We start from the raw sequence: 14,162 nt of genomic DNA, 5'->3' as shown, positions 1-14,162 counted from the left end.
CCATTCCCCGTGGGAGGGGGTCCACGGCGGCACCTGCCCTGCCCCATAGCCCTGCCCCATAGCCCTGCCCCACAGCTCCCCGCTCTCGCCCCCCAGATGCCCGGCCCCTGCCCCACACCCCGGACTGCCAGGGTCCCGCTGCCCCCCACTCCGCAGCCCCCCAAGCACGCTCCAGCCTCTCTGTACAGCGGTTTATTGCTGGCGGGGGGCTCTGCTCCATGGGGGGGGGATGATGCCGGGGGGGGGGGGGGCCAGACTCCGCCAACACCCGGGGGTCCCGGCCCCGGCTCCTGCCGGCCCCTCCCGCGGGGCTCCCCGGGGACGGGACCCCCTCGGGGACGGGACCCCCCCGGCGGCACCGGGGGCGGCCGTGGCCGTGCGGGGCGGGGGGTTTGGGGAGGGGAGGGGACGGGTGTCTCGGCACGGCGTTGCACGGCACGGCACACGAAGCGCAGGCAGGGCAGGCAGCGGGCGGGGGGGGGGGGACACGGGGAACCACACGCTGGCGAAGCTGCTGCGGCCGGGGGCCGGGGGCCGGGGGCCGGGGGTGGCTAACTGGTGCCCAGCGGGAAGGTGGGCGAGTGGCGCTCGGTGCCGATGGGACGCGACGGCACCTCCGCGAAACCGACGTGTCGCCGCTCTGGGGACGGAGAGGCGGCGGGTCAGGAGCGGAGCACACCGGCACCGGGGACGCCGGGGATGGAGGGGGGGTCGGGGGGGGGGGGGGGGATATGACACCCCGCGTACCCCCGGTGCCGCCGTCCTCCTGCTCCCGACCCGCTTCCTCCTCGTCACCCTCCGGTCCCTCGGGGTCCTCGGGGATCTCGGACACCGTCAGCGACTTCAGGTCCTCGTCGCGCTCCTCGATGCCGCCGGCGAAGGACACCTTCTGCCCGCCTGCGGGCAACGAGCCCGGTGGCCACCGGGGTGTCCGTCCGTCCGTGTCCCCCCTCCCCCGGCTCCGGGGTCACCCCGCTGCCTGCAGCGGGACACGGGGCCCCGAGCCCCGGCACCCGCCCAGCATCCCCGGGCGAGGGGGTCGCCGTGGGTGGGTGGGTATCCGTGTCCCCCCGCCGTCCCCATCCCCTCCCCGTCCCCCCGCCGTCCCCGTCCCCGCGGCGGCCCCATCCCGTTACCTCTCCGCTTGTGCGCCTTGGGGCCGGCGGGGAAGAAGCTCCGCTCGGCTCTGGCCTGGCTCCCCGGGGCTTCTCGGGCGGGCGGCGATGAGCCGGGGGCAGAGGAAGGCACGTACGGCACCGGGGCACCGCCGGAGCCGGCAACCGCCGCATCAGCTGAGCGGCCGGGGGTCTGGCTGCCCTCAGCGTGGCCCCGGCGGGGAACGGAGACGCTGCCCGGTGGGGGGACGTGGTGGTCCCCGCGGGCCCCGCTCAGCCCGGGGTGAGCGGACAGCATGTCCAGGCAGCACCGGCAGCTGCCAGCCTGTGTTTGTGTGTGTCCCCCCACACCCCGGGCACCCACCCCATCCCCAAGGGCTGCAGGGAATGGTGGCATCCGTCTCTGCACCCCTGGGCTCCGGCAGCTCCATCCCCATGTCCCCGTGGCTCTGGCAGACTTGTCCCCGTGTCCCCACATCCCCCAGGCTCTGGCAATCCTGTCTCCGTGTCCCCTCGGCTTCAGCAGCCCCGTCCCCACATCCCCGCATCCCCTGGGCTCCGGCATCCCTGTCCCCATGTCCCACGTCCCCCAGGCTCCAGCATCCCCGTCCTCATGTCCCCCAGTCTCCAGCAATCCTGTCCCTGTGTCCCCTGGGCTCCAGCAGCCCCGTCCCCCGTCCCCCGTCCCCCTTCCTCCTCACCAGGCTCGAGGGCACTGTCGGGGTCGCAGGCACGGGCCAGCTCGTGCTCCCCGTCATCAGCCTCCCCGTCAGAGCTGTCACCCCCGGCCAGGCCACTCTCCAGGTGGGACTGCACGATGCGCTGCACCGCTGGGGAAGCACCGGCATCAGGACCCCGCTCCAGGCACTGGGAGCACTGGGGGCACTGGGGTTTCCCCACAGAGCCACGCAGCACCAGGAGAGGTGTGGGGGTCTGGCACACCCGGGTGCCCCCGGCCCACCCTGCACAGCCCCCGTGCCTCAGTTTCCCCATTCAGACAGCGCCAGGCAGTACCTTTGAGCGAGGGCGGTGTGTAGGCACACGGGTTGGTCCTCTTTGGTTTAAGCAGGCAGCCCTCGCCTGAGGTGCGCTGTGGGAGGGAGCAGCATCCGGGATGGGGTCCTGGTGTCCCCCCACACCAGGGGCCACCACAGCCCCAGGGGAGCCAGGCACCCCCTGGGGAGGTAGGTGCCGTGACAGGGGTCTCACGGTGGGGACGCCAGGATGAGGGTGCTGCAATAGGGGTCCCACAATGGGAACCCAAGGCTGACACCACCCCCCACCCCTGGGATGAGGGCTCTGCCATGGGGATCCAGTGTTGGGGACCCCAGGGTGGTGTCCCCATGATGGTCACAAGGCGGTTTGCACTGCAGCCAAATCCCACAGCCTGGCTTGGCTCCACGTCCATGTCCCTGTCCCGGCAGCGCTGGCGCCATGTGCCCGTGCCGGGCAGGGAACCGATAAGCGCTGGAGCCAGGCCGGGATGGAGTGGCGGGCGCCTGGGCTGGGCCCCGATAACCCCCCAGTGCCCGGGGAGCGCGGGACGGGGGAGCGGGGCTGCCCCGGGGGTCCTGGCGCCCACTCACCTGGTAGGGCAGGGACTCGTCCTCTGGGTCAGCAGCACCGGGGAGAGAGGGGTGAGCGGGACGAGGGCTGCCGGCACCCAACGGAGCCAGGCAGATCCCTGCCCACCCCTGGACCCCCACTCCAGGGGGTACCCTGCCTGCCAGGGACCTGCCACTGTGGCCTGTCCCACCACCACATCCCGTCCCTGCCACTCCATCCCAGATGTGACACCCTGTTCCCTCTCTGCCACCACGTCCCATTCCTGACATGCCATAGGTGACACCGCACCCATCCCACCACCACGTCCCCTCCCTGCCACCACGTCCCCTCCCTGCCACCAAGTCCCATCGCGGACATCCTATACCGTACCATGACATCCCATCCCTGCCACCCCATCTTATCGGTGACACCACGTCCCATCCCTGCCACCACCTCCCATCCCTGGAGCAGACATCCCCTGCCACCGCGTCCATCCCTGCCCCATGTCCCATCCCCAGCTGGTGCCGGTCCCTGCCCTGCTCACCTGGGGAGGAGTGCTCGGAGAGCTGGAAGAGCATGGCTGGCGTGGGCCTCCGCCGGCGGATCTGGGGCACAGCGGGGTGTCACCGGCTGGGGACGCCCAGGGTCCCCTGTCCCCTGCCCTGCACCCCAGGGCTGAGGCCCCATGAACATGCCTGCATGTATGTGAGCGTGTGTACACATGTGAGTGCAGGTGCAGGCAGGGAGTGTGCAGGGCCACGCACCCACCCAGCACGAGGGGAAGCACCCAGCCCGGGGCCATCAGCGGGGAGCAGGGGATGGGGACACCCAGCTCCAGCTGGGACAGGGGTCCCCGGAATGGGTGTCCCCACTGAGCCAGCACCACTGAAATGCACAGTGCCCCGCAGAGGGGCCACGGGCCCATCCCAGGGTCCCCATGATGTCCCCAGTCCCTCCCAGCCTCATGAGAGTCCCAGCTCCTGCCTGGCCCCTCCGCGTCTGGCATGTGCTGGAGACGTCCCCTCGGGCCAGGCACAACTGACTGGGGGTGGCCGCACAGTCCCCCAGCATGTCCTGTCCCCTCCGTCCCACCCCTTCCCTCCTGTCCCATCCCTGTCTGCGTCCTGTCCCCTCCATCCCATCCCTGTCCTCATCCTGTCCCATCCTGTCCCCATCCTGTCCCTGTCCTGTCCCCTCCATCCCATCCCTGTCCTCATCCTGTCCCGTCCTGTCCCCGTTCTGTCTCTGTCCTGTCCCCCTGCACAACTCTCCCTCTGCGGGACCGCAGCTCGCACAGGGACCTTGGAGCTCTCTCGTCCTGTCTCTGTCTCTCCCCTATCCCATCCCGTGCCCCTCATCCTGTTCGGTCCCCTCTGTCCCTTGTGTCCCATGCCCTGTCCCCTCCAGTCCCCCTTGTCCTGCTCTCCTGGTCCCATCCCCTCCCTCCTGTCCCCTCTGTCCCCTCATCCCCCATCCTGTCCCCTCCTATCCCCCTTGTCCCATCCCATCCCTCCTGTCCCTCCCATCCCATGCCCTGTCCCCTCCGATCCCCCTTATCCAGCTCTCCCGATCTCATCCCATCCCTCCTGTCCCACTCTGTCCCCATCCCATCTGTCCCCATCCCTCCTGCAGGACCCAGCTCACACCAGCACCTTGGGCCCCGTCCCCCCATCCCTCCTCGGTCATCCCGGGGGTCCCTCGTCGCCCCGAGGTCACCGGCAGCGCGTACGCGCTGCCGGTGACCTCGGGGCGACGAGGGACCCCCGGAATGACCCCGTACCCCGATGTCCACCCTCACCATCTCAACGGCGCGGGGGTCCAGCTGACTGGGGGGTGCCGGCACCGAGAACTGGATCTTCTTGCGGTCCTTGGGGTCCATGGCCTCAACCGCGCGTCACCGCCACTACCGGGGAAAGGGGGGGTGCGTGTGTGTGTGTGGGGGGGGTGTCTCTGCTGCCGGTGCTGAGCGGAGTTCGGTAGCACCCGGGGCTCGGTACGGCGAGGACTGAGAGCGGCGGGAGGTGGGGAAGGCAGAGCCGGTGAGGAGGAGGAGGAGGAGGAGGAAGGAGAGGGAGGGAGGACACGTCTCCTACCAGGCGCTGAATTATTCATCCCCCCCCCGGGCAGGGGGGCTGAGGTCGCGGTAATGAGCCCTTGGGGAGCCCCCGAGGGGGTTCAGCCAACCCGGGGGTGGTGGTGGTGGGGGGGGAGCTTAACCCCTTCCCTGCCGGGAGGTGGTCCCCGACCGCGGTGGCCAGGTGGGACGGGACAGGGATCGGGACGGGTGTCTCCACGTGAGTCAACATCACTCGTGCCTCAGTTTCCCCACAGAGCCGCGGGGGGGGGGGGGCAGGGGCACTCTCGCCCTTGGAGGGGGAGCAGGAAAATCCCCCCGGCTGCTCTGTGCCCCGCGAACACCCTACTCCCACCTCACGGGACAGGGACACTGCTCCTTCGGGGGTGGGATCCCACAGGGGATACAGTCAGGGGACATCCCCGGGGACACGGGACCCCCAAAACGACCCATCGCCCGTGTGCCGGGGCTCCCGCACCGCCACCGGTGGCCCCGGGATGTGCCGGAGGCAGGGGGCTGTGCCCTCGCCCGGGGCTGTGCCCGGCTCTGCCCCGGCTCTCGGTGGTTTTCTCGGTGGAAAATTCCACCAAACGCAAAGTTTCCCCCAGGGGAAGCGGGGGTTCAGCCGCCTCCCCCCCAAACCCACCCCCATCCCCCCCATCCCGGGCACAGGCTCCAGCCTGGGCGCTGCTCAGCACCGGTGCTCGGCGCTGCATGTGCCACGGGGCATCGAGGACACCTCTCCCGGTCCCACCGGGGGACGGGGACACCCACACAGCCGGGGAGGGTGTGTGTGTGTGTGTGTGTGTTCCCCACGCAGGGGGACAGTGGGGTCACCCATCCCGTCGCGGGGCGGTCTCGGTGGCGCTGGGGCTGAGGAAGCCGCCCCTGAGGAGGAACGAGGAAGGGGGAGCCGGGAGCTGGCTCCGGCCCCCGGATCTCCCGGTGCTCCAACGGCTGCGGGTGGCCGCGGGCCAGCAGCCACCGCTCCAGCAAAATATTTACCCGAGTGGCACCGTGCCACGGAACAGCCTCCCGCCCGCCCGGCCCCGCGCGGCAAAGCACGGCAAAGCCCGGCTCTGCGTGGCCAAAGCTCGGCTTAGCATGGCAAACCCCGGTAAAGCCGGGCTCTGCTCAGCCGGGCTTGGTCCTGCGGCACAGCGGGGCCCACCACGGGTGGGGACAGCCCAGGGACGGGCACCAGCAGAGCCCGCGTCCCCGTGGAAGGAGACGGGGTCAGGGGGTCCCCTCGGTCACCCCGTTGCCCGGGCTGGCCCAGTGCCGGGGGGGTCCGCGTGCCAGGCTCCGGAGCATCGTCCCGGTCGCTGTCCCCGTCCCAGCACGGGACCCGAGTTGTTATGGCAACAGGTTCCCGGGCTCCTTCCCGCTGCCGTTCCCGTTCCTCCCACCCGCGAAGGCGCCGTGCGAGGGGGTGGCCGGGCCCCCTCCCTTCCCCGCGCTGCGGCAGCGGCAGCACCCGCAGCCCCCCGGGATCGGTACGCGCCGCCCGCGCCCGCACCCACGCAGCCTGCGCCCGCGGGTGGCACCCGCAGATTGGCATATCGGGGTACCGCACCGGGCCCGGCACCCGGTACCGTGCTGGGGAGGGGATGCGGTGCCCGAGCCCCATCCGTGACACACGGCTCCGGGGCACACGCGTGCCGCACAGGGCCCCGCTCCTCGCTGGGTCACCCCATCCTGGCCCCGTGGGCATCCAGGCTGCTCCACGGCGTGCAGGGGCAGAGCCACCGGTGTTTATGCCGTGCCGTGCCATGCCGTGCCGTGCCCATCCCCGTGCCGTGCGGCGGGGGCTGCAGCTCCACGCAGCAGCGAATCCTCCTGCAGAAAGAGTAAAAATAGCAGCAGGTTCGGGAAAACGGCGCTCGCCGCCTCGCCCCCCACCCCCCCCACCCGCGGGAACCGGCGAGGAACGGGAGCCTTCGCCCGCCGGCGGAAAGACGACGGGGCCGCGGGGCCGGGGACGGCGGGGACGCGGTGTCAGGGGGGCAGGGTGCTACGGGGCTGGGGCGTCGGCGTGGACGTGACTTCGTGGGGACGGGGAAGCACCGGGACGGGGGGCAGTGGGGACGAGACATCGTGGGGATGGGGCACACCGTGGGGACGGGGCACACCGTGGGGACGGGGCACGGTAGGGTCGGAGCGTTTTGGGGACAGGAGGACACTGGGGACGGGAGCATCGTGGGGACAGGGTGCCGTGGGGACAGGGCATCGTGGGGACGGGGCACCGCGGGAACGAGCATCGTGGGGACAAGAGGACACCGGGACACCGGTTGCCCGGTCCGAAAGGTGAGTGTCGGGGGCGGGGCCTGGGCGACAGAGTGGGCGGGGCCATGGGGTGGGCGGGGCTCTGGCGGGGGGGGTGGCAGTGGGTGCCAGGCCCCCCCCCCCCCAGTGCCCCTCACCCTGGGTGTCTCCCTCCGGACACCTGGGTCCCCTGCTCGGCCCCGCAGGAGGGGACGCCCAGCGGGCTCCTTCTGGGGTCCCCCCCCCTCTCCCGGGGTCCCCCGGGCTGTGCACCCCGAGTCCCCCCCCCGCACCCCAGGACCCACCGCGGGTGCAGGGGCCCCCGACCCCCCCCGGCTCAGCGCCTCCCCCCCCCCCCGGAGCTGCAGCGGGGGCGTCCGGGGGGGGGCCGGTGCTCCCCCGGGCGCAGAGGAGGTGCCGGGAGTGGGAACACGCGTGGGAGCAGACGTGGGAGCAGGAAGGGGCGGCGGGCGGGGGCGGGGGGTGCGGAGGCCTTAACTCCTTCCCTGCTGGGAGTCCCCCCGCGAGTGACAACCTGGGGTGCTGCAGAGGGGAAGGGGGACCTGGGGGCGGCCCCCTCCCCAAATGGGGCTTCATGGGGGGGCCTGGGGACCTGGCCACCCCCACGGTGGCACCCCACTGCCCTGCTGCCAACTGTTGCTGCCCAGAGCAGCACTGGGTGGGGCTGGCACCCCCTCAGTGCAATGAGGAAACTGAGGCACCGAGCGGCGCTGGCAGGACTGGGGGGCTGCAACACCAAAACCCCACCACGACAGGGGGACTCCCACCCTGGCAGGATGGGGGGTGGGCTGCAACCCCATAACCCCACCATGATGGGGGGGGCTGCAATCCCATGACCTCAGCACGATGGGGGGGGTCCGACCCCAGCATGATGGGGCGGGGGGGCTGCAACCCTGTATCCCTGGAAAGATGTGGGGACTCCAGCCCCAGTGTGAGGAGGGGACGTGTCCCCAGCGGGACGGGGTGGCTTTGACCCCACACCCTCAGGAGGACGGGGGGGGCGGTGTCCCCAGCAGGATGAGGAAGGGTCCCATCCCTGCACCCCAGCGGGGTGGGCAGGGGGCTGTGTCCTCCCTGTCCCCCTTGGGCTGGGCCTGGTCCCGGTGCCCTCGCCAGCCCGGCTGTGCCCGTCGGCGCTGCGGCACGCTGCCGGCAGATGTCATCCCCGGCGTGGCTGGCATGGCGGTGCCCGACGCTGGCATGGCCAGGCTGGCACGGCCACCCTGGTGCTGGCACAGCCGCGCGGTGAGCGCAGGTCTGGGCACGGGCTCAAGGGTTTTGGCATGGGGCAGCAGGAGCGGAGCCGTGGCTGGAGCCGTCCCGGTTGGCAGCTGCCGGCCGCTGGCCCACGCCAAGCCTCGCACCCACGCCCCAGGGGTGCTCCCGGCCAGGGTGGGAGCAGGGGCTGCCACGGGGGCTGGGGGCACTGGGGGGTCCTGGGACAACACCCCCAGGGTGGGCACCCACCCGGGCAGGGGGATGCACCGGCTCGGGGGGTCTGTGCACACGGAGCCTGGTGCCAGGGTCTGCCTGCCCCCTGCCCCGGGAGGGTCTGAACGGTTAAAACCTTGGGGGGGGATATTGGGGGGGTGCAAGCCGGAGGAGGGAGGGGATGCAGCGGTGAGACCAGGAGACGAGGGGCAGCCTGGGGGTCTCCTCTTGCTGGGGGACATAAGTGCCGGCTGTGCCTCAGTTTACCCACCTGTAGCAAATGCCCTCCGCAGCCCGAGGCCCCAGCCGCCCCCTTCCCCGCAGAGGTGTGACCCCAGGGGACCCAAAAGCCCATCCTGGTGCCCCCATGGTGCCCTGCCAGGGTGGGCTGCAGGGGGGGGCTGCCATCCCCTCTCCCCCCACCCTGTCCCCACCGATGAGACCTTCCCGGGGAGGGGGCCCGGCCGCCAGCACGGACCAGTTTGCTGCCTCCATTCCCAGAAGAAAGAATAAAGTTAAAACATCTGTTAATTTATAAACCAATTTAACCATGACTGGTTAATAAATAGCTACCAGCTGCCAACCCCCACCCTCTACCCAGGCGAGGGGCGTGCGGGGAGCCAGGGACGCGCGGGACGCGCAGCCGGCCGGGCTCGCCTGCTCTCCCCGAGGCCCCCCCCCTCCACGGTGTCATCGTCACTTGTCCCAGTGGGGTTGTCACCAGGGTCCCTGGGGGACGCCGCTGCCCAGAGGGCTGGGGTTTTCTGGGGAGAGCCCGGTGCTCACGGGGAGCGTGGCACGGCCGTGGCACCCAGCAAAGGGGCTGTCGGGTGCAAATCCATAAGGGAGGGACATATGGGCGAGCGTGACCTGGCCGGGGACGGTGCCCAGGTGGGGGGGTCTGCTCATGCAGGGGGGGACGGGGACATGGGGACACGGGGCCCTGCAGGTGGAGGCTGCCCTGCTTCAGGGTGGGACGTTTCGGTGGGTGCTGGTGCAGTGGGAACTGGGCCGGGGGGGGGGGTGTGTGTGTGCGCCTGAATGTGTGTGCATGCGTGTGCCAGGGCTGTGCATCTGTTTTCACAGGAACGCGTGTGCACGTGTGTGTGCAGGTGTGTATGTGCCAGGGATGTGTGTGTGTGTGCATGTGTGTGTGTGCGCGTGCGTTGTGTGCACAGGAGTGTGTGTGTGCGTGCATGCATGTATGTGCCAAGGATGTGCATGTGTGTGCACGCATGTGTGCTTGCACGCATGTGTGTACACAGGAGTGTATACACGTTTATGTGTGTGCCAGGGATGTGCATGTGTGCACGTGCACATGTGTGTATGTGCCAGGGATGCGTGTGTGTGCCAGGGAAGCACACGTATGCACAGGAGTGTGTGTGTCCATGGACAGGAGCATGTGTCCCCCCACCCCAGCGGGGCCGGGTGCCGAGCGGGGACGCCCCATCTCTCCTTGGGGAGCCGCTGTCCCCACGGAGCCAGGGGACGGTGACGTGTCCCTCAGCGTGTGCCGGGCCTGACGTGGAGCATCCTCGGTGCAGGTGGATCCAGGACAGATGTGGACGGAGAAGGGCCTGGCCCCGGCGCCGCAGCAAAACCAGGGATGACCACGGCGAGGAGACCCCCACTTTGGCCCCCCCAAACCTCCCCCTCCCAGCCCCCCCGGCCCCTCTCCCCCACCGTGGGGCCGGAGGGTGCAGCAGGGTCACGGTGCCCGGGCACGAGCCCCTTCCCGGCCGCGCACGCCCCGACACGTGTCGCAATAGTAATGTAATTTGTACGTTAACAATGGGCAGCTTGAGGTTTATATTTAATTACAACGTTTGCACCAACCTGAACTCGCCCTTATTCATCAATAATGCATGGGTTTGTGTTTATCGCTGCTTAATTAATCTGTGCTTACGACAATTAAAGGCTTGCAAAATCCCCAAAGGTGGCGGCGGGGAGCGGCTGCGCGGTGCTGGCGTGGTCGCGGTGCCAGTGTGGTCGCGGTGCCGGCGTGGTCGTGGAGCCAGCGTGGTCGTGGAGCCGGTGTGGCGGCAGCGGCCGGCAGGAGCCGGAGCAGCTGCAGAGCGGGGTGACACCCCCCCCCAAGGTACCCACATCCTTGGGGGCCTCCCCGTGCCAGGAGGGGCCAGACACCTCCCGGGCGAGGGGAGAGCCCCCGGGCGCGGGGTGCTGCAGTGGGGAGCACTGTGCACCCGCTCCCCAGGAGGACCCCACTCCCTGCCTCAGTTTCCCCAGGAGGAGACAGCTGGGACGACTGCGACCGCTGGGCACAGAGCCACCGCGGCACCCTCCCCAAAACCACCCCTATCCCTCCTCCCCGTCGCCTTTTTTCTTCATTTTCCCTTTTCCCTCCCTATTCTCCATCCCCTCGCCCCCTCCCACGCACCAGGGCCAGGGGGGTGGGGGGGTGGTGGTGCCCCCCGAGCCGGGCAGCACGGCCAGGCCGTGCCACGCCAGCTCTGCGCCTTTAAGCACGGTGCGGCTGTCCCGGATCAGCCGGAGCGCCTATTAAAATTTTATGCGAAGTGTAAATGGGCCAGGTCTCCAGCTTCCCGCTCCCTCCGAATGATTTATTACTCGCAAATACCACAGAACTAATTAGTATAGTAATTAATTAATACGAATTTGCATATTTGCATGTGCAATTAGTGCAGTGGAGTGATTACTCTGAAAATGAGAAGTTGGGCTTGTCAGATGGTAGTGTGAACTGGAGTGGAAAAGCCTCGTGCAAATGAACCTGGGCGGCAGCGGCGGCGGCGGGCACGCGGCGGCACGCGGCGGAACCGGCCCCACGCCGCGCCACGCCGGGAGGGCGCGAGGCCCCACGTGTGGAGGTGGGGGGGGCCCTCGGCCCCGGGGACACCCCCCCCCCCAGCCCTGACCTGGCCCTGGGCCCCCGCCATGGGGACCGCTTCATCCCTCGGCCATCTCCATGGCGACTCGCTGTGCCAGGCGCATCGCCATGGCAACGGGCCGGGCCACGCAGCCTCGCCATGGTGACTGTCGTCATCGGCGCCCTGTCGCCATGGAGATACCCCCCCTCCCCAAATCCACTCCCTGCCGGTCCCCCCTGCAATGGTTGGGGGTGTTGGGATGGGGGCCCCGCTGCTCCCCAGGCTGGGGGTCCCCAAAGCCACCTGGGATGCAGGATGGGGGTCCCCGACATCCCCAAGGATGGGAGGCCCCAGAGCACCCCAGGACGGGGGCGAGGTCCCCAGAGTGCCTGACGCTGGGGGTCCCCCCATTGCGCTGGGGCTGGCAGGGACAGCAAAGCCCCGTGATGGCAGCACCGGGCTGGATCAGGCCCCAGGGGCTGGCGGCCCGAGATCCCCCCAGGATGGGGGTCTGGCACCCCCACCCCCACAGCCCCTTTGCCTTTGCTCCTGGTGCCACCCCAGTCCCCCATCGCCCGTGGCCCCCGTGCCCGCCCTCCTGCTGAGGCCTGACACCACTCGGTGCGTGTCTGGGAGGGCCACTGGCCACCTCCGCCCTGGTTTGGGGATGTCAGCGCAGAGAGGTGCGGGCGAGTGGGGAGAGGGGGCGATGGAGGGGCACATGGCTGCAGCAGCCCCCGCTGCCCCCGCACGCCGCGTCCCCCCGCCATCGCGCCCCGCCGGCTCCCTGAAACGGGCCCAAGCGGACGCCATCTGCCGCGGGGGGGCCGGGGGCTGGTGCCAGCAGCGCTCGTTCAGCCGCGCCGTGCCGTGCTTACGCCGGTGGCACCGCCCGGCTGTGCACTGCCCCCCCCCCGTGCCCCCCCACTGTGGCCGGGGCAGCCATGGGGGAGGATGCTGTGGCCACAGGGGGCCTCCTGTCCGCTCCTGGGGTCTTGTGACATCACAGATCAGTGGTTGTGATGTCATAGCTCATTGTGACCTCACCAGGGTGGCCTTCTGACCTCACCAGCAGCCAGCTCCGCTGGTGGTACAATGGCAGCCCCCTCTAACCCTGGGTCCCTGCCGGGGTCCCCCAGTCCCGGCATCCCCATCCCCAAAGAGGCAGGGGCGAACCCTGCCACCACCGGGTGACGAAAGGGGCATGCAGGGGGGGGACACAAGTCCCCTGGGGCCACCCGCTCTCCTGCCCCAGGACCCTCTGTCCTCAGCCCCGTCCGCAGCCGCAGCTCCAGCAGTTTCCCACCGGCCAGTTCCCAGGGCGTCATTTTCCTAATTAACACTGTGTGTCTTAAAAACCACACGACGAGTCTCTGGCCCATGAGCAGCGGCGTGGGGGGAACGGCACATGGGCGGGGGGTCCAGCTGCCCCAGGGGCAGGATCTGGCCAGGGTGGGTGAAGTAGCCACGGTGGGGGCTTCGCTTGGCACCAGCACCACAGCCCTGGGGCCAGCACAGCATCTCCCCGTCCCCCTCTAGCAAAAGAAATGAGAGATTCGCTAAACCCCCCCGCCCCCCCCCCCGATCTCGGCTGAGTCAGGACCGCCCCTCTCCTCCCTCCATGCCTCAGTTTCCCTCCACCACCAGCTTCCTCCTCACAGGCTCCCCAACCCACCCACGACCCCACAGTCCCCACGGCAGGCACCCTTAGGGACACGGGGACGGGCAGAACACCCACGCCCCCGTCCCGCAGAGACCCCCACCCACAGACGGGGCCCTGCTCACCCGGTGACTGGAATGTGCCCAGGGCCGGGTCCCACGAGGGAGAGCTGCTCCGGGGACCCACCCTGGGGCCGCTTCGTCCCCGAAGGCAGCGGGGATGGGGACAGGGACGGGCTGGGCTCCCGCTCCTGCCGCTCTCCTCCCCTCGGCTGACATTCCCCGGCGGTGGCTCTGCCGCGCGTTAGCACATCCATCTCTCCCCAGCCTTCACCTCCCAGAAATATTGCAGCGCGGAGCCGGCTCCATCTGGCAGCGCGGCCCCCGCCTCCCCCCGCCACCGCTTGCGGGGAGACGCCGGAGCCGGCTCCTCCGCTCGGGCCCCGGATGGCTCAGCCCAGCCGAGGGGGGATGCGGACCCCACTGGTGAGGGGGGGGCAGGTCAGGTCCCCCCCCAGCCCACGCTGAGGAGGGATGGCGCGGTCTCGACGAGGCAGCCGGCTGCGGTGCCGTGCACCGGCCTCACGCTGGGGATGCGGCAGCCGGCTGAGCCCCGGCAAACTCGCCCCATGCAGGGCCCCCAGAGCCACCCTGGGCCCAGCTGGTTCCCAGCCGGGTCCCGGCACCACCCAGCGCCCACCTCCCAGCCCCGGCTCTGCCGGTGTCGACCCGTTTCCATGCCCCCGCCGTGTCCCTCCAGATGCCAAGTACCCCAGCACCAGCCTCCGGGATGGAGCCGCTGCTGCTCCAGGCAGGGTCCCCATCCCCATCCATTGCCTTCCTGCTGGAGGGAGGGGAAGGGACCCGGAGGATGAATTTTGGAGAAGGAACAAGCTTCATGCATCAGCCAAATGCCCTGCTGTGCCTGCCAGGCAGCGAGATCCCAGTGGACCTGGCTGGGATGGCCAGGGACCGGAGGTGGCGGTGCTGGGAAAGCCGGTCCCTGCACATGAGGACCAGCAGCAGGATGGGGATCAGAGCCCCGGGGTCAGCTCCCCCAGCCTCGACCTCCTGGGGCAGGAGAAACCCCCCACCCAGCCCCTGCACCCAAACACCAGCACCCAGCCCTGCCCCTGCTCCCACCCTGCTTCCCCCAGCCGTGCCAGGTCGCGGGTTCGCCCTGACCTCGCCTCCTCCTGCTGCCCA

General features: G+C 70.0%; 1 protein-coding gene across 2 annotated transcripts; it reads right to left on the bottom strand.

Annotated features, from left to right (window-relative positions):
• Positions 1–233: 233 nt before the first annotated feature.
• PPP1R1B (protein phosphatase 1 regulatory inhibitor subunit 1B) lies at positions 234–5,284 on the bottom strand. Of its 2 annotated transcripts, XM_054801636.1 has the most exons (8): positions 4,459–5,284; positions 3,205–3,265; positions 2,702–2,724; positions 2,130–2,205; positions 1,817–1,945; positions 1,137–1,205; positions 748–897; positions 238–640 (listed from the first exon to the last, which is right to left on the bottom strand). In XM_054801636.1, exons 1-8 carry the CDS (start codon positions 4,537–4,539, stop codon positions 552–554), a joined length of 678 nt encoding a protein of 225 aa, XP_054657611.1. In that variant the 5' UTR covers positions 4,540–5,284; the 3' UTR covers positions 238–551. The 2 variants fall into 2 exon arrangements, with proteins under 2 accessions (XP_054657610.1, XP_054657611.1); XM_054801635.1 differs by lacking the exons at positions 1,817–1,945; positions 2,130–2,205; positions 2,702–2,724; positions 3,205–3,265; positions 4,459–5,284 and having other exon boundaries at positions 234–640; positions 1,137–1,723.
• Positions 5,285–14,162: the final 8,878 nt, after the last annotated feature.

Source organism: Grus americana, chromosome 22 (genome assembly GCF_028858705.1).
Source record: "Grus americana isolate bGruAme1 chromosome 22, bGruAme1.mat, whole genome shotgun sequence".
Classification (NCBI taxonomy): domain Eukaryota; kingdom Metazoa; phylum Chordata; class Aves; order Gruiformes; family Gruidae; genus Grus; species Grus americana.
The sequence above is the reverse complement of the archived record's forward strand: the minus strand, read 5'-3'. Positions and strand labels throughout refer to the sequence as shown.